Raw genomic sequence first — 23,658 nt, 5'->3', positions numbered from 1 at the left:
CAGATAAAGCTGCTATGTCAACATTATATGTTTGAAGGGTTCTTATAACACCTTCCATGCGACCAGGTTGTGTATCAAGGTTCACAGTGGGGACATTCCAAAACACAAGACGGAAAGGTTGGTTCGTTGTCAAAAATCGTGTTTAAGGACGGTCGGAAGTCGTTTTGGATGAGATTACATTGGGCCCAAGGCTTATCATTGTCGTTTCATGAATCATGTTTTATGGGGGTAGGGGATTGACCTATTGCCCAACCCTTCTGCTTTCCTGGCTTGGGACAGGCTCCTCACCAAAGCCCCGAAAGCCCCACCAAAGCCTCTTATTGAGATGCAATATGTTTTTTTTCTGAATTGTCTTGAACGGAATAATGTATGTAACTATTGGAGACAAACTCCTTTCCAAAGCTGCAATTTCAAATTTTTCCTCAAAAATTGAGCTTCACAAGCTTAGAAGTTGTGGAAAAAAAATTCCGAAAAACTATACACGGGATTTTTATGTGTGGAATCTGCCAACCCAAGTCAAGGCTCGGGCCACAAAGAATCATTGCCTCCAATGCAGGAAATACAAGGCACAAATAGGGGACTATCAAAAGGTCACCTTGAAAATATGCGATGTGCTCAAATTTGCCTAATAATGACACAAATAGCAACAAGAACTTATTATTGCATAGGACTACTCAGCCATTAGCTGGGACAACCACCACAATGGGTTTCATTTCATCATCATTCACAATTGTTCAACACATAAAGGTCCCTGGTAGCCATTATTCGCCATGACTTTTATCACAATGACTATTTCTGATGGTTGTAATTGTAAGCATGAAATTCCGGGGATGAGGTGCACAGGGTTTTGAGGAGCCCAAAACTGCTACTCAGTTAGAATGAGCTCATAAAAAATCTTGGATTTGTTCTACAAAGCCCACGAATTTATATTTTTAATACATTTTGTATTTAGACCCCCCCCTCTTACTCAATTTGGAAAATGAAAGCTTTCACACTTGATCAAGATTGCCAAACTGGATGTAGTAAAATAAAATAAAAAATCATTTTCTTTCCATAATGGGCAAAAGACATTTTTCTTTTTCTGGCAGGCTTTAACTTTATTGCTGTTTCCCTCTGTCTGTTTTTTATTAGCACTCGACACAAACTAAGGATATTACCCCTTATCTAAATATTTTTTTTTCTATTTTTCTTTTGTTATCTTGCTAGTTGTTTCCTATTTTAACATGATTCGTATACTACTTCTAAGGTATCACAACAAGAAGGAGGACATGGAAATCACAAGCAGGACATGGAAACAATGACCATATTTAGAAAAGTTTTGACAATTTTCATTGATATTTTGACATTTCTTTAATTCGGAATTGAAATTTAGTGACGTTTGTTAATTGACATTCTTCATTTGCTTTAATTGAAAATTGCAATATTTAGTGCCTACCACTTGCCTGTTTACCTTGCATCCTATAGAATCTTGCCATCACATCACTGATTGTGTAAACACGTACGTGTCCTAGGTGAAGTTTACCAGAAGGATATGGAAACATTGACAATACATACATCTTCTTCTCTTTACTATTAATTCTCCCTGAAGTTTGATGGCATTTATCCTTCCAAGCTTCCTCTATTTGTAGTTTTAGTTCAGCTGTTAGTTTGTCTTCCTGGAAAAAAAAATGATATTTTTGTTTCAATTGAAAATTTTAATTTGTAAATTTTTCTGGAAGCTTTACCTTCCCATATTTATTTGTAGTTTCACTTTGGCTGTTGGTTTATCTTCTAGCAAGAGCAGACAAAATTTTAGAAGAAAACCAAAAAATTTGCTGATAAGCTTCCATGGAATTTAATGGCTGTTCTGCTTCCAGGTTTCCTCTATTCAAATTTTTAGTTCAGCAGTTCGTCTTCCTGGAAAAAAGGTTAATACTCTTTTTAACGGGAAAGGTAAATTTTGGTAAATTTTCACTGAAGCTAGATGGCATTTACTCTTCCATCGTTGCTTTATTTGTAGTCTTAGTTTCGCTATTGGTTTGGCTTCCTGGAAGAGGAGATTCTATTTTAGAAATTCTCCCTATTTTAGATGTCATTTGTCTTTTTATGCTCTCCCTATATATAGTTTTAATTAAGCTGTTATTTTGACTTCCAGGAAGATATGTTATTTTGTTATTTTTATCTTCCATATGTTATTTTTTCTACCATGCTTGCTTTATTTTTAGTTTTAGCTTTGCTGGTTGATTGTCATGCTAGAAGAGGAGGAGACAACATTTTAGACAAAAAGGAAAGACTAGGTGATAATTTCCCCTGAAATTTGACAGTATTTCTCCTTTTGTGCTCTCTCTATACTCAGTTCCTGACTTCCTGCAAGAGATCGTAATATTTTAGAATCAGAAAAAAAAAACATTGTTTAGAACATTTTTCAAACATTAATTAATGATTCATCCTGTAGTCAGGTGGCATTTTGTCTTCCGTGCTAGGTTTATTTGTTGCAGTTTGAGTTTGGCTGTATGCTTGCATTGGCACCCAAAACCTGATTTGTAGGGGGGGGGGGGCTTAGCTGGTTTAATCGGCACTTTCAATGCTGTATAATAGAAATCTCAAAACAAAAATATGAAATATAAGGCAGCAACACTCAGCGAGAGAGGAGGGGGATAGGCCCCCCTCTGCCTCTCCCCCCATAAGGACGCCCATGTATGCTTGTTTTTCCGGAAGGAGAGACTATTTCACGAAAAAAGAAAAAGATTAGCTTGTAACTTGCCCCTAAAACTTCCTGCCATATTTACTGCTGTGTTCACCCCATATCTGGATTTTTTAAGCTGTAACTTAGTCTTCCTGGAAGAGGGGATAATAATCGAAGAAAAAGAGGAAAAGAATGGTTGGTAATTTTTACGTATATTAATTGGTAATTTACCTGAAGTTTGATGGCATTTCTCCTGCACACATGCTATTTAATTAGTTTTAGTTCAGGTTTAAGTGTGTCTTTTAAAAGATGGAATAATATTTAGAAAAAGAAGGTTAGCTGATAATTCTTAAGACGATTCAAAAATCTGAGATAAAGAGCAACCATGTTCTTATGTCCTGAATTGGAGGTCCTGGTACCAACAAACATATATACCATTATGCACAGCTTTCTATATTCCTCCTACCTAATTGACTCTGTATAAAGCTAAGACTTAAATATGTTTACCCTGGGTTATTTTTTATTTAATTGTTATTTTTCTTTGTTGTAAATTTAATCCTAGGAATAGCACCAAGGAGTAGAAGCCTAAAGTTCTTAAATTACAAGAAATAAGTACAGTGACAAGAACATAATTACAAGAAATAATTATGTGCCTATCAGGCACAGTTCAATTGGCGGAAACAAGTCACATCTAGATAAAAATAAACATGTCCCATTGCATCATTCAAAAGTAACATTACTTACTTACTTACTTACTTTACTTACGGCGGGAACCAGACGATGAACTGTCCTGCCCGGCACCAAAGGATCTTGGGATGACTTCCGACGACCACTTGGACCTGTCGGCTGCAGCTTCTCCGGCAATCTTCAGCCAGTCTTTGTCCCATCGCCGACCGTGTCTCCTGAATCCTCCCCATGCTTCCAGGTCCTCCTTGAATTTTTGCCACAGGTTCTTCTTTTGTCATCCTGGTTTACATCCAGAAGGGGGCTGGTTCGTAGAAAAGGACGTCTCGACATATCGGGACGGCGCAATGTGTGGCCGAGGAGCTTCAGGCGACGTCTTTTAATGATAAGCGATAGCTCTTCTGATTGGCCACAGCGACTCCTTACTTCACTATTGGAAATCCTGTCCCATCTCTTAATGCGGAGGATGTAACGAAGGCAGCGGTGGTCGAACACGTCCAAAGTTCTCGCATCTTCAGTCTTGATCGGCCATGTCTTGCAAGCATACAGAAGTACTGCTCGAACAGTTGCACCATAGATTCTGACTTTTGTTTTGGTTGAGATCTCCCGTCTGGTCCATAATGTTTTTTTCAGACTAGTAAACACTCCCCAAGCTTTTGCTATGCGGGCAGAGATATCCCTTTCAGCTCCGCCATCTGGTGTTATGATAGAGCCAAGATACTTGAATTCCTCAACGCTTTCTATTGGCTCACCGTCGAGGGTAACTTGGCAAGGAGCAGGTTGGTTGAGAGCCAATACTTTAGTCTTTGCGCTGCTGATGGCCAGTCCGATGCGCTTTGAGACCTCATAGGTATCGTCGATCATGCCTTGTAAGCTATCGGCGGTAGTTTCCAGCTCGGCAACGTCGTCTGCGAAGTCCAGATCTGTCAGGGTCTGGAGGAAACCAGATATTTGTCCGAAGACTATTCCGCTGTGGTTTCTCATTGCATTATACTTGATCCAGTCTATTGCGTAGTTGAATAATATAGGCAAAAGAGGGAATCCCTGCTTTACCCCAAACTCCACTGGAAACTTAGGGGTGTCATTGCCGGAAACACGGACGCAAGTCTCAGTGTCTTTATACGCACTTCGGAGTATCTCAATGATATCCTGTGGCGCACCGTCTTTAGCCATAATTGTCCATAGCTCCTCTCTGATGAGAGAGTCGAAGGCAGCTGCAAAGTCAATAAAGGCGATGAGAAGGGGTAGATGAAACCTGCTGTACTGCTGAAGGATGAGGCGAATCGTCAATATCTGTTCTGGACAGCCTCTGCCTGGTCTGAAGCCTGCTTGTTCAGGACGGGTTAACTTGTCACGTGCGTCTTTGAATCGATTAAAAAGAATGACGCAGAAGATCTTCATGGCATGGTCGATCAGGGAGATACCTCTATAGTTTCCGCAAATGACCTTATCTCCTTTTTTGTATAGCGGAACGAGGACTGATACTTTCCAGTCTTTTGGGAAGGTCTTCGTCGTCCACATCTGGACAAACAGGTCGGTTAGGCAGCATAGTAGAGTTGGTGAGGCCTTAAAAATTTCAGAAGGGATCCCATCCTCTCCAGGAGTTTTATTGTTTTTAATGCACTTCAGCGCTTTTTGTACGTCCGCAATACTTGGCGGATCGAGGTTTACTGCGTAGGGCTCTCTAGCAGCACTCGAGATGGCAGGTAGATCGCACGGGGGTTTGACAGGGTTCAGTAGCTCAGAAAAATGCTCTCGCCAGCGTTTCATGCGTCCTTCTTCTGTTCGGATGAGTTCTCCGGACTTATCTTTCAGTGTGTCAACCGTTACAGGACCTTTTCCTGTCACTTCTTTCAGGAGTTTGAACATTTTCCTGCTGTTGTGGTTCTTGGACGCTTGTTCTAATTCATTCGCCAAATCTGACCAGTACTTTTCTATCTCCCGTTTCAGTGACTGTTTAACTGCTTAGCGGGCTACTTTTAAGGGTTCTTTTGCACCTCCCACGAGGGGTCACTTCTTCTCAACTAGTTCTATAGTGTGGTCGGAGATCCAGGCTTGCCGTTTTCGTGTTGTTTGGCCAAGCACCTCCTCTGCCACATCCTGTGTCGCAATTTTTATCTGTACCTATTCTTCATCGACGAGTAAGAGACCATTCAAGGCATCGAACCGGTTGCTTAGCTTTAACTCGAAGTCGGCTTTGATTTCCGGGCATCTTAGTTTCGAAACATCGAAGCGCTTCCCTGCCTTCTGTCGCTTCTGTCTACTAAGGCGGTGACGGACTTTGCAAGTGAGGAGATAGTGGTCGGATCCATTTAAAGATCCTGTGTCTGCTCCTCTGTATACCCGGGTATCTGTGCAGGAGCTCCTCCATCTTCTGCTGACTAAGATGTGGTCGATCTGGGCTCTTGTTACGCTGTCGTTCGAACGCCATGTAACGAGGTTGAGTCTCTTGTGCTCAAAGAGAGTGTTTCTGACGCACAGGTTGTTGTTTCTGGCAAGCTTTAAGAGCCTTTCTCCATTGATGCATCTGTCACCCAAGGTGTGGTGGCCAATAACTGCCGCTGTGTTGGGGTCTGCTCTGCCAAGCCGGGTATTCCAGTCTCTAGCTACAAAGAGTATGTCACGCCTTGGTGTCTTGTCGATGATTCTTTGTAGGTCATAATAAAAGGCATCTTTGACCGCGTGACAACTGTCCCTTATCGGAGCGTACACGGCGATTATGGTTATGTGGCTAATGTGGCCTCTCAGTCTGATCTCAGTGGCTAATGTGGCCTCTCAGTCTGAAAAGTAACATTGGCCAACAGTAGGACACATTTTGTAAACAGTTTGATGAAAGGAAGAAAAAAAGCAGCCATAATCTGCGCAAACCTATAAGAGAAACTGAAAATATAGCTCACTAAAAATCTCAGTCCACTCCACTGTGAAAGAGAAAAATGTCTAAGAGGTCATCATGCCTATTGAGTCATTAAAGAAATGTAAAAAACGATCACATTAGTTGGTTTTTATTCAACACGTATTCCAGAAGCACTTAATGCTTGACACATAAGCATATTTTTTTATTATTATTATTTATTTATTTTAGAAATAATTACAAAATAAACTATATATACACACACCCACCCAGGGAAGGCTCGGAAAGCCTGATAATAGACGGCTGCAATCCTCTAATTCTCAACCAATAACAAAAATCCTTTACAAAAAAAAAAAAAAAAAAAAAATAATACCAAAATCTAACAAAAGAAAAAAAAATAACTACCCTCTCCCAATAAATGTTTCTTAAACTTTACTTTAAATGAACCAATCTGTTCAGCTTCCCAAATACCAGCTGGGGTATCATTTCAAATATCCGTATTTAAATACCTAATTCCGAAATCTGTACGTGTGGTGTCTCGGGACTCAACAAAAAAATTATCCGCCTCCCTAATCGCGTACCTGTGGAGCGAACGATTTACGCGAAAAAAAAATCAGTAAAAACTGTAGGACATAGATCATTCAAATATCAATAAGAAAAAATAAGAACTTAATGCTTGATACATAAGCATAACAAGCAGAATTGAAGTCTAAAGTAAAATTTAGGAGTTTGAGATCATAAGATGACAGGTTTGAAACGTCAAGAAATTGTATTTGTAAGCCACAATACCAAAAGAAAGACCAATTGGTACTTATCGGTTATTGGAAACACAATAAAAAATTTAAGTAAGATTAATCTTAATGAAAAATAACAAAACATGATGATAAAATAATAGGCTGCTTTAGAAACAAAATTATGGACACCTAACCCAACCTAACATAACCTAACCCCATCCCCCTAATGTGCAAATGTATAGCCAAAATTATACAAGTCCAATGCATTCTGTCTAAGTCCAATGCATTGTAATATCTGTCACTTGATTTTGTAGCTATGAAACCGGTTTTCCGACATGTAACATAAGCGTAATTCTTGAATGTGTTTCCAATAGCCGACAAGTACCGACCAATCTATAGGAGTTTCCCTATCCTGCCTTCAAGATTTACTGTGTACATTAGCTATATAATTGAAGCTGTCACATACTAGAAAACATACGCATACTTACTCAAGTAAATTTTGCTTAGGTCAAGCTTCATTTTATTTCAAGTTAGAAAACAAAACAGAAAACACGATTCCTTAAAGCAAAACTTAAAGGAGAAATGTTGTAGCACCAAGTTATTCTAAGGATATAATGTATGACAAAGTATCCAAATGAGTACTAGAAACAGTGTTCACTGTCTGAAGTCTACAACAAAAATGTGGTACATTCTGTGGTGGAACTCGAATAGACCAGACAATTTCGAAGACCACACTGCCTTTCCATGATGATAAATAAAAGTTCAAATAGGGATGAATCCCTTTAATAGACAGTGACAAATTTCACAAAAAATACTAGATATTTCGGTCACATATGCAGCGACCGTCATCAGTAGTAATACTCTGATGACATTCAGTACATATTATTACTGATGACGTTCACTGCATTACGACCGAAATATCTAGTGTTTTTTGTTAAATTTATCACTGTCTATTAAAAGGATTTATCCCTATTTGAACTTTTATATATCGGCTAAATAGACCAACAATTATTAAATTACCTGGGGTAAACCAGATTAATTATCTGGGTTTTGTAGGAAATCTAGAGACCTTCTGTATTCAAAAACGTTATGGCCTTTTAACTTCCTCCGCAAAGTCTTGTCACTTTTCTTTTGTTATTTTTACATACACCCTCCCCACCTAAAGCGTAAAATTGTTCAAAAATTACATTCTAAAATAGTATTCCAATGACTTAAAGGCTAATTCCTACCCCTCTTGCAGTTTCCAAGCAAACTAGCACTTAGCTGAGTGTCATAAAGCAAGAAGAGAATAAGAATTAGCAGACAATTTTGTCTTTCAGAAACTACAGCTTTTAAAGATGTTTTACAGCTATCAATATTTTAATAGTTGTTTAAGAAAAGAAAAAAAAGAGTTTTGGAACATATTTCTTTTTACTAAGGACAGCTACATAGCAATTGAATCTTTATGTTTACCATTAGGTCTATGTGAGACTAAACATTCTAAATTTATTGCTATTTTGATGTTCTAATTCAATTACAAATTTTGATACAAGTTAAAAACTGATTATTGGACTGTGCTTAATCAAACCCCATAAAAATTTGAAGCATTTGGTCAATTAGAGTAAGAAACAGAACTTTCTTCACATGGAGGAAATTGAGGGAATATTCTAAAAGATAGAGAAAAATTATTACATGAAATATCTTGATATGGAAGTCCTTTATTACTTCCTAAATGCTTTATGCATCCTTTTGATCCTCACTGTCTGCCTAAGATCATCACTTTCTCTGAACCCTTCTCTGCATTGCAGTTACTGAAACCATAACTGAAGAAGACGATTATGATTTAAATACCATACATTCTCTATTACAGCGGTTCTCAAACTATGGGTCGCAAGCGAATATTGAGTGCATTGCGGTCATGAACATTAACATTGGTAATGCTCAGATTCCCTAATGGCAAGAAGTGGAACTTCTTTAATTTATCCTAATTGAAATGAAGAAAAAAAATTGTATAAGTGTTACCAATATAAATGAAATACTGTTAAAATAAGAAACACAACTTAATAAGTTTTATTTATTACTTATACAGCTAAACCTGCAAGTTTTTTTTTTTTTACAAAGTTCTTTCAATGGGAAGGATGTATTTATTTCCGGTTTTTGTTCATTACAGTTTCAGCATCAACTTCAACTTTAGTTGCTTTTAATCGCGGTGAGTTTGATATATCCAATTTATTTCTATACTTAGTTTTAATCTAAACTATAGCCAAAAATCCGGCCTCACATAGATATGAGCTAGCAAAGAGGAGGATGGATTTGATATCCTTGCCATCAAACAGGCAAGGATAGATATCAGCAACTGAGAGCCAGAATTTCAATAACTGTTTATCATTAAAACTATTATTCAGTGATGTATCTTCCAATAAATCAATGAGTTCTTCACTTGCATTTGTTGACATACTAGTTGGTAAGATGTCTAGACATAGGCTACAAATTCAACTCAACAAATAAAACCTTTCATCTCTTCCCCAAAATAGTCATCAAAACTATTTTTCAACAGTGATAAATGACTGGAAGTTTCAGACAGTGTATTCATCTCAGGCTGCACTTTGTTTTCAATAATAAAAGTTTCAAGTGTTTCAAAGCAATCATACTTGTCATTATCAATGTAACTTTTTAACAGCAAAAGCTTTTGCATGAATGCTCAAATTCTATCATCAAGTGCGAAAATTTCTGATCTGTTTGAACGGTGCAAATACAAATTGAGTTTGGTTAATTAGGAGAGATATCTGCAAAATAAATGAGCCTGACAAAGAATTCGTCATCCCGTAGATGTCTAATATATTCAGTTTTTCCTTCCAAGGGAATTATAACCTCATTATGCAATTCCAGTAATTGTGTCAGTACCTTTCCCCTAGATAACCAGGAAACTTTTGTATACAGAAGAAGACATGTATTACCTATTTCTTCACACAGTTTTTGAAACAGGCTTACTGGTAAGGTTTCTGTTTTAATATAATTTACAAGTTTCAGAGCTGTATCAAATACTGTTTTGAAATTATTGATCAATACTTTGGAAACCACTGCTTCTCTATGAAGGCTACAGTGCGTCCACAAAGCACAGAGACTTTCTTCAAGAACTCTTGTAAACACACTGTTATTTTTCCCATACATAGCCCATGCACTGTCAGTACATAAACCAACACAGTTCTTCCACTGTAAAAATGTTTCTTACATATAGAAATCAATTGTATTGAAAATTACCTCAGCAGTTCTGCTCATCTAGTTGTAGAGTACAATATTTACTAATTGTTTTCTCTAAGACATCTAAAAAGGTGCATCCCAAGATTGGAAATTTTTGTTAGATGGGTTGGAGCCCAGTCAACTGTTGGAACCACTAAACTCTATTAAGATCAATAGAATGTATTAAACAACCATGAATAGAATTTTTTGAGAGTAAACCTAATTATCTTAAATTGCACTGCTGCAAGATAAGTGGTGATGACCAGTAGATTTCTCACTGGTGTTGTTGTGTCAACTTTAGCTGATGGTTGAGTCCCAATTCAGCTTCCAGTCAATGTTGGCCCAATTTTTCTTGACTTCAGCTTTGAATGATTCTTGAGTGGCTGCCTGGATTATTTCCTTTATCAAGTCATTACACAGAGGCACAATTCTAACAGATAAAACAGATTTGCAACTCCCTTCTTTGGGCCTGGGGCAGCTGTTTTTTTTTTTTTTTTTTTTTTTTTTTTTTTTTTTTTTTTTTTTTTTTTTTTTTGGTCTCTAGTGCAGCTAGAGAGAGAAGGAATAATAAATCCTTCACTGTCCATGAGCTAAGCAAATTTGAATTGTAATCGCATTGCCCCTATTTTTTCAATATGTAGGTGCTGTTCAAACAGAGTATGATGCAGGCTGGAGGCAAGTCTTGTTGCCCTTCTCTGGACATTCTCTAGGACCCTAGCATATATTTTGTGCTGTGGAGATACCACAACCATTCCAAACTTGAAGTAAGGGTATATGATGGCTAAATAAGTTTCTTTTACCCCACATAGGTATAGATTCACCATATTTTTTTTATATTGCAATTCATCCCAAGCTATCTTGGAATCAGAGAAAATACCAGTGTTGACAAAAAAAAAAGGATTTTTTGTATTGCTAGAAAGTGTGACTTCAGGTTTAAACAGTATCCAAGGATACATCTCTGCTTTCCTACATCAGCACAAATTTTATCCTTCAGTGACACTCATCAACAGAAAAACAAAACAGGTACCACACAACACAGTTCAATATTCCCCTTTAAGAGGTTAGAAATCGTTGTGCATCACAGAATAAGAAGTGCTATAATTGGCCTTAGCCCCTATGCTATCATCAGCAAAATACTCCTAACTATCTAGAATTCACTCAGAACCCCCCTCTAAAGATTCTGCCAAAATGATGCGGATATTTTGTTGATGTCCTCTGCACCATCAATAGTTCTGGAGGAACTAAAGTCTAAGGTAAGGCCTGAAAATACACAAAAATAGTGGCTGTCTATTGCTACTAACACTAAAAGATTGGAATAAGCCTAAAGCAACACTAGACCTAATCAACTGCTCTTGATGATTCGGCGTTTTTTTTTACCTCTTCTAATCTTTTTTAGCTAATACTACCAACAATAACAAAAGAAGCATGCCCCTAATAAAAAATACAACAGTGATAGAGTCAACTCTTTCTTGAAATTAAATAAAAAAAAACAAGTTTTTTAAACTGAAAGTAAGGAGCGACATTGAAACTTAAAACGAACAGAAATTAGTCCGTATATGAAAGGGGCTTTCCCCTCCTCAAGGCTTCGCTCTTTACGCTAAAGTTTTTATTGTTTTAAAAAATAAACTTAGAGACAAAGTCAAACTTTAGCGTAAAGAGCGAAGCGTTGAGGAGGGGACAGCCGCTTTCATATACGGAATAATTTCTGTTCGTTTTAAGTTTTAATGTCGCTCCTTACTTTCAGTTTAAAAAACTTGTTTTTTTTATTTGATTTCTGATCGTTTTTTAGTTAATGCAGCTTTTATTTTGACTCACTGTTATTGAATAAGTAAACAAAATTTGCATAAATATTTTACTTTTCTTTTGCTAAATGGCTGTCTCTAAATTTGGTTCTGACGTAATTTACAAATTAACTTACCTAACGAACTTCTATATTCGTATATTTTTCTTCTGGCAAAAAATACAAAGTTGCAGATTTTTGCAGATATGAGCTTGAAACCTATGTTATAGGGTTTTCTGATATGCTGAATCTGACGGTGTGATTTTCACTAAAATTTGTTCACTTTTAGGGGATGTTTCCCCCCTCTTTAAAAAATCAGGTAAGTTTTCTCAGGCTCGTAGCCTTTGATGAGTAATACTAAACTTAATAAAATTCATATATTTAGAATCAGCATTATAAGCCCATTCTTTTGATACATTTTTTGACATCAAAGCTCCGTTTTTAAAAGTTTGGCTTACTATTGAGCTGTATTGCTTGTTTTTTTTTTTTTTTTTTTTTTTATTACTTAAATGTTATAACGTAAATGATGGGGTTCTCCCCTTAGTCAATACCACGCTCTTTACGTTAAAACTTAAAAAAATTTTAATTCACAAATCCCTGAATCACAAAGGCCGTTTAATTAGAATAGATAGCTCCTTTTAAAGCACTAAAAAAAACTGTAGCGTAAAGAGCGAGGTATTGACTTGGGGGAGAACCCCTCATATACGTAATAATTTCTGTTCATTTTAAGTTCTAATGTTGCTTCTTACTTTCAGTTGAAAAAACTAGTTTTTTTTAATTTAATTTCTGATCGTTTTTTAAATAATGCTCGGAAATCCCGCACCCCCTTCATAGAAATTTCCCTTACCCCAAAGAAACATCCTCCACGGAAGGATTCTCCCGATTACCCGCCTACGCCAGCCCCCCTCCCCCCCAACCGGAAAAAAATCTTCCGGAAAATGTCTGGATTCTTCCCAATCACCAATACAATATGTAAGCAATGGGCAAAGTTCATAACTTGCAGCCCTTCCTCTGGGAACTGTGGGGGATTAAGTCATCGTAAAAGACATATTTATTAAATTTTCGACTATGCTGAACAAAATGGTTATCTCAAAATTTTGATCGGGTGACTTTGGGAAAAAAATCAGCATGAGAGGGGGCCTAGTTGCACTCAAATTTTTTGTCAATTAAAAAGGGCACTAGAACTTTTAATTTCCGTTCCAATGAGACCTTTCGCAACATTCTAGGACCTCTGGGTCAATACGATCACCCCTGGGGAAAAAAAAGAACAAATAAACACGCATCCATGATCTTTATTCTGGCAAAAACTGCAAAATTCCACATTTTTGTAGATAGGAGCTGAAAACCTCTAAAGTCGGGTTCTCTGAAATGTTGAATATGATGGTGTAATTTTCGTTTAGATTCTTTAAATGTTAGGGGGTCTTTCCCCTTTTTTCCAAAAATTAGCCAAATTTTCTCAGGCACGTAACTTTTGATAGGTAAGATTAAACTTGATGAAAGTTATATAGCCTATTTGAAATCAAAATTAAAATCTGATTCTTTTGATGTATCTATTGGTATCAAAATTCCGTTTTTTAGAGTTTCGGTTACCATTGAGCTGGGTCGCTCCTTACTTACAGTTCGTTACCACGAACTGTTTGATTCTGTGGAAGCACAAATGAGCTATATAGATAACTACCCAAACACTTCAACCAAAAAAGAAGAAATAAAAGAGAAAATTCAAGAACAGGAACTCAAAAATGTAAAAAAATTTTAAAACAGCCCTTTAAGCTTTAAATAATGATGGTAATTCAATACAATGTAGAACAATGCAACTTATCTATAAATATTTCTTAAATGAAGATATTTTTATTTTCCATTTTTATTCCTCCAATTTATTAATAATTTTCTCCAGCAATATTTTAAGTTAATAGGGAATTTTATACATAATTGTTGGTTAGCTTATAGAAAAACTATCCATCAATGGGCTATTTTTTAGTTTTTTATCACACTCATATAGCCGGCCAAAGAAAAGGAATGGGAAACAAATTATATGCCCCAAAATACCATGACCTATAAGCCTATATTGCCAAAAATTGCACCTCTAATATTTTTGACAATTTGAACAGAACTTGGCAATTAGAACCCTTTATGATTTAACAGAACTTGGCAATTAATTTAGCAACTAGTTTAAAATTAATGGTTTGATACAGTGATGCCCAATAATCAATACAACATTTTAAGCATTTCAAACTTAAGGAACAGTGTGATTAGGCAAATACAACTTTGAAGATACTCTCAAGTCAAAAAGTCAGTTGAGTTATGTAGATTGACTTAGATCCATCTATTAAATTTGTCTCACTTTTATTACTTATGCACTAGGAGCTAAATTGGTATGTATTTATGTCCTGTCTGTTGCTTGTGACTGTTTATTTGCTTGTGAGAAAGAAGTCCATACCGTAAATGTTTATCATATGCATAAAACATCTCTGAAGTTTTTGTTTAGCAAGTTTTCAATTATTTCAGAAATGGTGCAGCAGTCAAGGTTTAAAACTTGCCTTCAAACAACATATCTTTCAGACTAGCTAGCTTTTTTTTTCAGAATAGGCAGCTATTAAGGCTTTTTACTAGTATTACCCTTAGAAAAAATGAAACTGCTTAAAAATCCAAAGAGTAACAGAGAAGCAGAACTCAGATTTAAATTCAACTTGTGTTATCATACTTTTTATAGAAGAGTCTTGATCTAGTTGGTAAATGTACTGAGGCCTTCTTCTTCTTGGCTTCTTGAATTTGATGTGCAAAGCACCATGTCATTCATTTTGGCCCAAAAAATTCTTATCACTCTTTTTTTTGTTATCTAACTTCCTCTGTAAATGATGAACAAGATCTTGGTATCATTATAGGCAATAAATTCAAAATTAGTAGGCTAAATGAACTAATAAGTCTGCTGTTGGTGCTAGTACCCCTAAAATGGTACCTGGTGAGTAGAAACTCTCTTTGTTGGTGCTAGTGCCCCTAAAATGGTACCTGGTGAGTAGAAACTCTCTTATACTGCACAATTAGCAAAAATGAAAGTCTCAACACTTGTATACAGGAGGACAAAAAGCTGATGCTATTACAAAGTGCAAACTAATGAAAGCCAACACTCTCCCAGCATTGTTTCTTTTTTTTTGTTCTAATTTAAGAACCAGAGGTATCAGCTGACATTTGTAAAGCAGTAGCCAGAGGAGCTAATTCATGAAAATGTAGCAATGGAGAATGGACAATTTTTTTTTATCAAATAAAAATGCAAAAAAAGCAGGCTATTTTCAAAGTAAAGGCTAAAAAAGGGTATTTGTTAAATCTAGGGGGACACAGAAGAAAGTGGGAAGGGTGCTTATGCTCCCTTTCCCTCTAATGAGAGGAGACATGATAATCTGATTAACAGAAACAACTTACATATTATACAGTAACAACTCCAGGGTTTTAGTGTTTTCTTTTAGTTTTCATATATGTTCCTTTATTTTTCTCTATTTTGTTTTAAGGCTTTTTTTCCCTTTTGTCTCTTTTTTGCTTTTCCTTGCATTCCTGGCCAGAAAACCATGCAGGGGGTGGGATGTTTGATGTTTTTGTTGTACTAATAAATCTTAATAGTAATAAATAAAAAAAACAAGTTTTTGAACTGAAAGTAAGGAGCAACTTTAAAATTTAAAACGAATAGAAATTATTCTGTATATGAAAGGGGCTGTCCCCTCCTCAATGCCTTGCTCTTTATACTAAAGTTTGACTGGTCAAAGTTCATAACTTGCAGCCCTTCCCCCAGGACTGTGGGGGCTTAAGTCATCCTCAAAGACATAGTTACTATATTGTTTGACCATGCTGAAAAAAATGGCTATCTCAAAATTTTGATTGGTGACTGTGGGAAAAAATGAGTGTGGGAGGGGGCCTAGGTGCCCTCCATTTTTTTGGTCTCTTAAAAAGGGAACTAGAACTTTTAATTTCCATTTTAATGAGCCCTCCCACAATATTCTAGGACCACTGGGTTGATACAATCACCCCTGGGGAAAAAAATAACAAACAACCAAATAAACATGCATCTGTGATCTTTCTTTTTTTTTTTTTTTAATTCCCACCTCCTCTCTTCTGGGTGACTTTCAAATTTTCTTTAAAAATATCTCATAATTTATTTAATGTCACCTACTCTTTTCTTACAAAAAACTTCTTCAAAAAAAATCCATATATTAAATTTATATAAAATTGAGCATTCCAAAATATATCAGGTTATAAAAATAGAGGTATACTACATTTCAAATTTCATATACCTTTTAGGTTCATCCGATATCTCAGGCTGCCCTTCCCCCTTAGGGCATCCTTTCCATAGTGACCTTAAATTACACCTTTCAAATCCTTTTTCATCAACCTCTATTTCCCCAAATATATAATTTACTTTTACCCCCATCCCCCAAAATAAAATAAAAAAAATATAAAAAAAAAAAGAAAAAAAAAAAAAAAGAGAAAGAAATGAAAAACTCTACCTTTACAAAAAAAATAATATAGGTAGAATGTCTCATTATCCCTTCACTTCATTTCCTTTACCTTTATTACTCATCTTACCTTTCCCCTTTGGCTGCTCAGTTCTCTTTAAACTTTATCTTTATCCTTCTTTTAATAATTCTCAATTTTCTTTAAAACTTTACCTTAATCCCACTTTCAACACTTGTTTATTTGTCATTGTTTTATTCTTTTTTAAATAACAACAATTGAATTTATCATCAAAAATTCTTAAAAAAACTTTTTTTCTCTCTTTCTTTTCCTTTTCTTTTTTTTGTTCTTTTTTTTTAGTTCCCTCTCTTTTTCCTCTTTTTTCTTTCTTTCTCCTCCCCTTTTCTTTTTTTTTCCTTTTCTGTGATCTTTCTTTGGGCAAAAAATACAAAATTCGACGCAGATTGGAGCTTGAAACCTCCACAGTAGGGTTCTCTGATATGCTGAATCTGATGGTGTGATTTTCATTAAAGTTCTATGACTTTTAGGGGGTGTTTCCTTAAATTTTTTTTTAAATAAGTCAAATATTCTCAGGTGTGTAACTTTTGATAGGTAATACTAAACTTGATGACACTTGTATATTTGAAATCAGCATAAAAATCTGATTCTTTTGATGCATCTATTGGCATAAAAATTCATTTTTTTAGACTTTTGATTAGTATTGAGCTGGGTTGCTCCTTACTTATAGTTTGTTACCACAAACTGTTTGATGGTAAAATTCAAGTTTATTGGCCTTTTCTTATCTACAAAGTAGTTGATCTAGGTGACTGAAACTCTCAGGAATGTATCCAAAGCCTTAATGATCTCACAGGACAATGTCTTAAAGTATCTAGTATCTACCTCCACCCTCTCTCCCTCTTGAGGGCAATAATCTTTAATGACCTTTAAACCTTGCAAAATACATTTTCTGACCAAACAAGTCACAAGAAAAGTGTTTTGAGCCTCAAACCTTTACTCAATCCTGGTTTACAAGGTTTTAGAGATCTGTAAATCTATTTTTTAGATTTAGAGAAACACTCTTAATATGGCTTAAAATTTGACTGATATAATACTAATTGTATTAAAAAAAACTAATGTCAATAAAAAAGAGATTGAAAGCTGAAAATGAAGGTAAACTGATATTTGCCAGAGCTCAGATATGATAGATGGGCTATAGACATGTCATACATGCAGTCTTCTGAGACCTAGTTCCATAAGCATAATACTGCTCAAAAATGACATCACAGCAAAATTGGCATCCTTTTTGAGGGTTTTCTAACTCTTATTTAAAAATTCCTGCTAAATTGTTTACAAAATAACAATTTACTATTAAGACTAAGGGAAATATTAATTACCATTCCTAAATCAGCTACAAAAAGCAATTTTTTTCACGAACCACTTTTCTTAGAAACAAGTTTTTAAACCTTTAAGCCCTTTAAGGGCTCACAATACAATGATACACCAGAAAAAATTATTGAATTATGACAGAGCCTAAAGAACGCATCAAGTGATATATTCACTTTCCTCCTAGCTAAAGTATGCAATAAACAGCAAATTTACCTTCAACATAGCAAGAAACCCCTAAATTAATTTAAAATTTTACCATAATAATTATCTTAAGCAAAATTGCAATACCCTTTTGTTAAAAATGTACAAGATTCTATAAATGACATAGGGACAAAATGAACACAATACTCTGGTCTAGGCTATTCCTTTTTAAGCTATTTCCATGTAGGCTATAAAAGACTAATCAATTAACTTCCAAATACATCTACCTCCCTAGTGGTCCTATATATATCCCAAAAAATATTTGACCATTAAGAGAGAGTTAAAGTTTTTTGGTGTGTCTTAAGGAATGGGTAAAATTTTTGTTGTTGATATTATTGACTTATGAATAAAGTAAACATGTTACTTGAAGCCTCTCTCCAAATATAATAATCATTTTTGTTGGAAATGAATTTTGGTAAATTTTTCATTATTTATATTATTGACTTACAAATAAAGTAAACAAACCACTTGATGCCTTTTTTATGCTCTTTCCAAATATAATAATCATTTTTGTGTGAAATGAATTTTACCCCTTATATATACCAATTCAGTGTATATATTTGCACACTAGGGGGGTAAACATGGGTATAGGGAGGGTGGCAGCTGCCCCCCCCCCTCTAGACCTTCAAATTTACATTAGATATGGCTGAAAAAGCAGATGGTTTGGAAAAAGCAGTCGATAAAACTCCATCATACTATCAACTGCCCCCCCCCCCGAGACAATATGCTGCCAAATGCTGCCTAGCCATGGGGGTAAATTTTATTTCTGATGTAAATGAAAGGTAAGATTAAACTTCCCCTCACCCCCCCCCCCAATGTGCAAATATATACCCTGAATTGGTATATATAGGGGTGGGGGGGGGACAAAATTCATTTCGAACAAAAATGATTTTACTTAATTTTTAAGTCAATAATATGAATAACAAAAAAATTACCTGAATTTTACCCCCACCCTTATATATACCAATTCAGGGTATATATTTGTATATTTGGGGGGGGAGTTTAAACTTACCTCTCATTTACATCAGAAATAAAAATTTTCCACCCCCCCCCCAAATGTCCAAAAATATACCCTGAATTGTTATATATAGGCCGTGGGGTGGGGTAAAATTCATTTCTGACAAAAATGATTATTATATTGGAAAGAGCATAAAAGGCATTGAGTGGCATGTTGACTTTATTCGTAAGTCAATAAAATGAACAACGAAAAATATACCAAGGAGTGATACAAATAAGTATTTCAGAATGTTTTAAAGTAGTTTTCAGTAGGCTATTTTATAGTGTTTCCTTCTCAAAAGCAGAAATAAAGCAATAATAGCCATGGATTCTACCAAAATATAGTGTTTTTACCCATTGTCCTTGCTGTGCATATACATAGCGAAGCTGCTTGATATAGAAAGACTTTTTTCTTAATATTCTCAAAAAAGTCAACATTTCGCACTTAATTTGAATAATTTGCTAAACTCACAACATTAGATAGCGCTATTAAGAAAATAAATAGAGCTCCTTGCATAAAATTCTTGATTGACCAGATCAGCCTCGTGATTTAAAACAAAATTTTTTAAACTAGAAAAAATAGAAGCTTGGAGCAGTAATTTTCCTAACTGTAGTAAAAATATGAGAAAAACAAGAAGTGGGAATATTAGTAAATAACAGCTGGAAATAAATTAGAGTTGTTGCAAATTTTGATGGACTTTGTCTTAAGGAGCACAGGAAAGGCAATGGGAGACCACGGAATCGAATGGGGAGGGAAAGGCCTCCTGGACTTAGATTATACTGATGACTTAAACATCCTAGATGAAAGTGTGAGCAAAATGAAGGAAATTTTAGAGGTTTTGCGAGTTTAGGGTGCTAGAATAGGTTTGAAAATTAATGTTAAGAAGACTGATTCACTAAGGCAAGAAATGAGTGAAGATGAAAAGGTGACGTTGGGTAACGAAAAGATTGATCTGGTGGGCAGCTTCACTTACCTTGGTAGTATTATTAGTAAAGATAGTGGAAGTAGTGAAGACAAGGCCATACCAAGAGGGGGGTAGGGGGGTTTGAACCCCTCCCGAAATGTTTTTTGACTCGTAAAAACGTAACAAAAATGAATAAGTCTGGAAACCAAGATTAGAACATTAGAAGCTACAGTGATGCCAGTGGTCAAATATAGATCTGAAACATGAGCGCACCGAAAAGCTGATGTAGATTCGCTAGATGTTTTCCAGAGAAATTGCTTACGGATCGTTTCGGGTATCCGCCTGACTCACCGTATTTCAAACAGTAGGCTGCACGAAAAATGTGGTTCAATACCGCTTTCTAGGGCTATAATGAAAGAAAGGTTGAAGTGGCTAGGTCACGTTGTGCGGATGAAGGAGGACAGATTGCCGAAAATTGTCCTTTTTGGCCAACCGTCTAGGATTAAACAGAAAGCATGTCGTCCTTATTTGGGGTGGGAGGACCTCATAAAGAAAGATTTAAAGAGAATAGGAACTTCCTGGGAGGGTGTAAAAAGGGAGGCTCTGAATAGACTGGGATGGAGGAGGAGCGTGCCTAGCTGTGGTGACCTAAGGTGGCTTAGTGCTATAGTAAGTTGTTAGCAGTAGTAGTAGTAGTTGCTATGCCCGCCTATGCTCTTTCTCTCTTTCTATATCAAATTTACAAATAGTAGTTGTATACTCAAAAAAATATGCTGTATTTTAGTGCACGAGGTGAGTCAGGCAGTAAACATATCACACAAACATGAAAAAAAACTCAACCCTGCGGTGAGTTGTTAGTAGTAATAGTAATAGTAGTTGCTATGCCCTCCTAAGCTCTCTCCCTCTTTCTATATTAAATTTTAAAATAGTAGTTATATACTCAAAAAAGAATATGCTGTGTTGAAGTGCACGAGGTGAGTCAGGCAGTAAACATATCACAAAAACATGGAAAAAAACTCAGGCCTGCGGTGAGTTGTTAGTAGTAGTAGTAATAGTAGTTGGTATGCCCTCCTAAGCTCTCTCCCCCTTTCTATATCAAATTTGAAAATAGTAGTTATATACTAAAAAAAAAATATGTTGTGTTTTAGTGCACGAGGTGGGTGAGGCAGTAAACATATCACACAAACATGGAAGAAAACTCAACGCTGTGGAAAATCCCACCCACATAAAAAATTGAGCAGCCACATAAAAAGTATGATCACATGAAAGTAAACAGCAGAATTAAACCATAATACAAGCAAAACTCAATTCGTATAGGATGGAGCTGCCGCCTCATCAACTTCCTTTTTGTGATTCAAGAAACTTCAGAGTATGCTCATTCAATGGAAATTTGAGAGGTCTAGTGCCCGTTTTTAAAACGTCAAAAGTGACTGGAGAGAAGCCAGTCCATGGAAAGGAAGTCACTGCTTCTTGTCACCTATGTCATCCTGAATTTTAAATGCTCTAAAAAATCAATTGACTTCACTGGATGAGGACACTTTTGTTGCCTTTGTTGATGACAGTATTCATGGTATCGCAGTAAGAACAGAGTCTGAGATGCATCCAACACTAGTTGACCTTTTGGAGAAAGTCATATTTTGGTTCTATGCTAATGCCTTTCCCCAAGTGTTTCTAAGCCGAGTTTTTAATTTTCTCCTGTATTTCTCAGGCTTGCTCTCAGGAATCTAATATACATATGTCAAAGGACTTTCATATGCCCTATTTCTTGATGAGTATCTTTCGTTCAAGCATCATATTGGACTAATTAAAATGAAGGTCTCAAGGAGTCTTGGGATTTGAGGAAGCTAAAACATATTTTTACTGGATCGACTTAAAAAATTCTGCTTCATTGCTTAGTTCAGTCTTACATCTTTTATTGCCCTACTATATGAATTTCTACTTTTTCTTCTTTTCTGAAACCACTGTCAAAGGTATATGATAAAGCAAGCACCCTTACACAGGAAGCAAATAGATCTACAACTAACCCATTGCTTGATTTTAAGTCACTCTGCATTCTTTTGAGTGTGTCTTTCCCTTTTCTTAATCTACATGGGGATGTTCCCACGGCCTTAAAAACAATTCTTTCTTTCGTCACTGATTTATCAGCGAATCATCTTTTCAATTAAAAGAGTGTTAAAATTCTAGCTTCTAAAACACTAAAATAGTTAAAGCACTAAAACACAAAATACCAAGAATACAGTGATATCTAATTTGTCTAGGTCTAGCAACAATCTTTACAGTAGCTTTCTCGAGAAAGAAATACTACATTCTGAAAAAGGTAAAAATAGCTTCAAATCTATTTTAGGAAAAACAAAAGTAAAAAAAAAAAATTTGAATCAGCGCAGTTCATGAATATTTCTGATCATGTTTGACGTTTCCATTATAATCCTCCTCAAAAAAAGGGAGCAATGGATCGATTATTTGGAAATGAAAAAGAATGGTTTCCGAATAGTTTAACAGGGAGAAAATGAATAATAAAAAGCAAGCAGCTTATTGGAGGAAAAAAAGGAATTAAACCGGACATGGAAAAGAAAAATCAATAAAAAGGAGGGGAGAGAAATATAAAGATTGTTGCTAGGCAGAGACAAATTAAATATCAGTGTATTTTTGGTATTTAGTGTTTCAGAACTTTAAGGTGTTTTTGTTTGTTTCTGCCTTTCGTTTTTTCCCAGGAAGATGCTGACCATCTGAAACCTGCTTGCCAATGAGGGGCTACATTGGGTGGTCTTGGAACCAGTACAATAACTATACTTGCGAATTGGAAGAAAAGAGATGGCAAAAGACGCAACTCATGGACAGATCAGCTTTCCACTGTCCCTCTCCAAGTGGTTTTGAGTTTTAATGATCTTAGAAATTCTTCGCGGTATTAAAGTGAAAATTTTAAAAATCGATCTAGAGTGCATATTGGGCAGAAAGACAAAGTTTTGAGTCTCATACCTTTTCTAAATCCGGATTTTTGCGGTTTTAATGACTTGTAACTTCTATTTCTTAAAAAGGGAAAAGAGTTCTGGTGCGGCTTAAGATTCTGCTGAGATCATAGGGATTATTGTATCAAAGCCTTAAGCCAAAGGAAAAGTGTCTAAAACCACAGCATAAGCTAATACCTTTAATAATTTTCTGTGTGATTTAGGACAATAGGTCAGGTTTAAAACTAGTAAGGCCATATAGGCTATAGGCCTGCATAAAAGTTTTTTTTTTATTGGGTTTATTGGGCATTATGATGACACTTTTGGTGATTAATAAGCACAAAAACTGGTGTTATCAGGAATGGAAGGGAGTTGGAACCCAATTTCGAAATTTTGTAACAATTTAACGCAATTTGGAAATTTTGTTAAACCGTAGGCCTACTAGGCCCAGGCCTAGTCGGCGCAAACTGCCTGGAGGCGCGATAAATTATAACTGAGTGACTTTTTCTTAATAAAACTGGACTGACGTGATTTATCGTTAAAGTGCCAGGTGTACTTCGACGTCGCGGTACCTATTAACAGAAAATTGATTTTAAAACAATGCAGAAATTCCGTGGCCACTTATAAGTTATCAGATATCTCCCAAAATTCTCTCCCAGAAAATCTCACATAAACGGAGTGGAAAAGACGCTTGGGCCAAGTAGCGTCAAAACTTCAAATCCGTCCCTGAAAACAGACTGTATGTTTCTTTTGTTTTTTTTTCTAACTGTTTTCTGTCCTGTGCGTCTGCGTAGGCCACCCTATTAAGTTTTTCATATAAAGACGCTTCATATTGTTCTAATTAAACGAACA

At 35.8% G+C, this 23,658-nt stretch overlaps 1 protein-coding gene across 2 annotated transcripts in view; it reads right to left on the bottom strand.

Annotated features, from left to right (window-relative positions):
• The window catches only part of LOC148945867 (leucine--tRNA ligase, mitochondrial-like), a 50,055-nt gene extending 30,650 nt beyond the window's left edge, over positions 1-19,405 (bottom strand). The window contains exons 1-2 of one of the 2 annotated variants that reach the window (XM_089097738.1): positions 19,311-19,405; positions 1,443-1,655 (exon numbers count right to left, since the gene is read on the bottom strand). In XM_089097738.1, the coding sequence (XP_088953864.1) occupies positions 1,443-1,655; positions 19,311-19,394 (297 nt within the window). In that variant the 5' untranslated portion in view covers positions 19,395-19,405. Of the gene's footprint in view, positions 1-1,442; positions 1,656-19,310 lie in introns of those variants that run through there. The other variant, XM_089097740.1, reaches the window with a different exon arrangement.
• Positions 19,406-23,658: the final 4,253 nt, after the last annotated feature.

This window comes from Artemia sp. Qi Xiang Cuo, chromosome 12, assembly GCF_049724085.1.
Source record: "Artemia sp. Qi Xiang Cuo chromosome 12, ASM4972408v1, whole genome shotgun sequence".
In the NCBI taxonomy this organism is placed as follows: domain Eukaryota; kingdom Metazoa; phylum Arthropoda; class Branchiopoda; order Anostraca; family Artemiidae; genus Artemia; species Artemia sp. Qi Xiang Cuo.
This window is presented reverse-complemented; position numbering and strand designations above follow the sequence as displayed.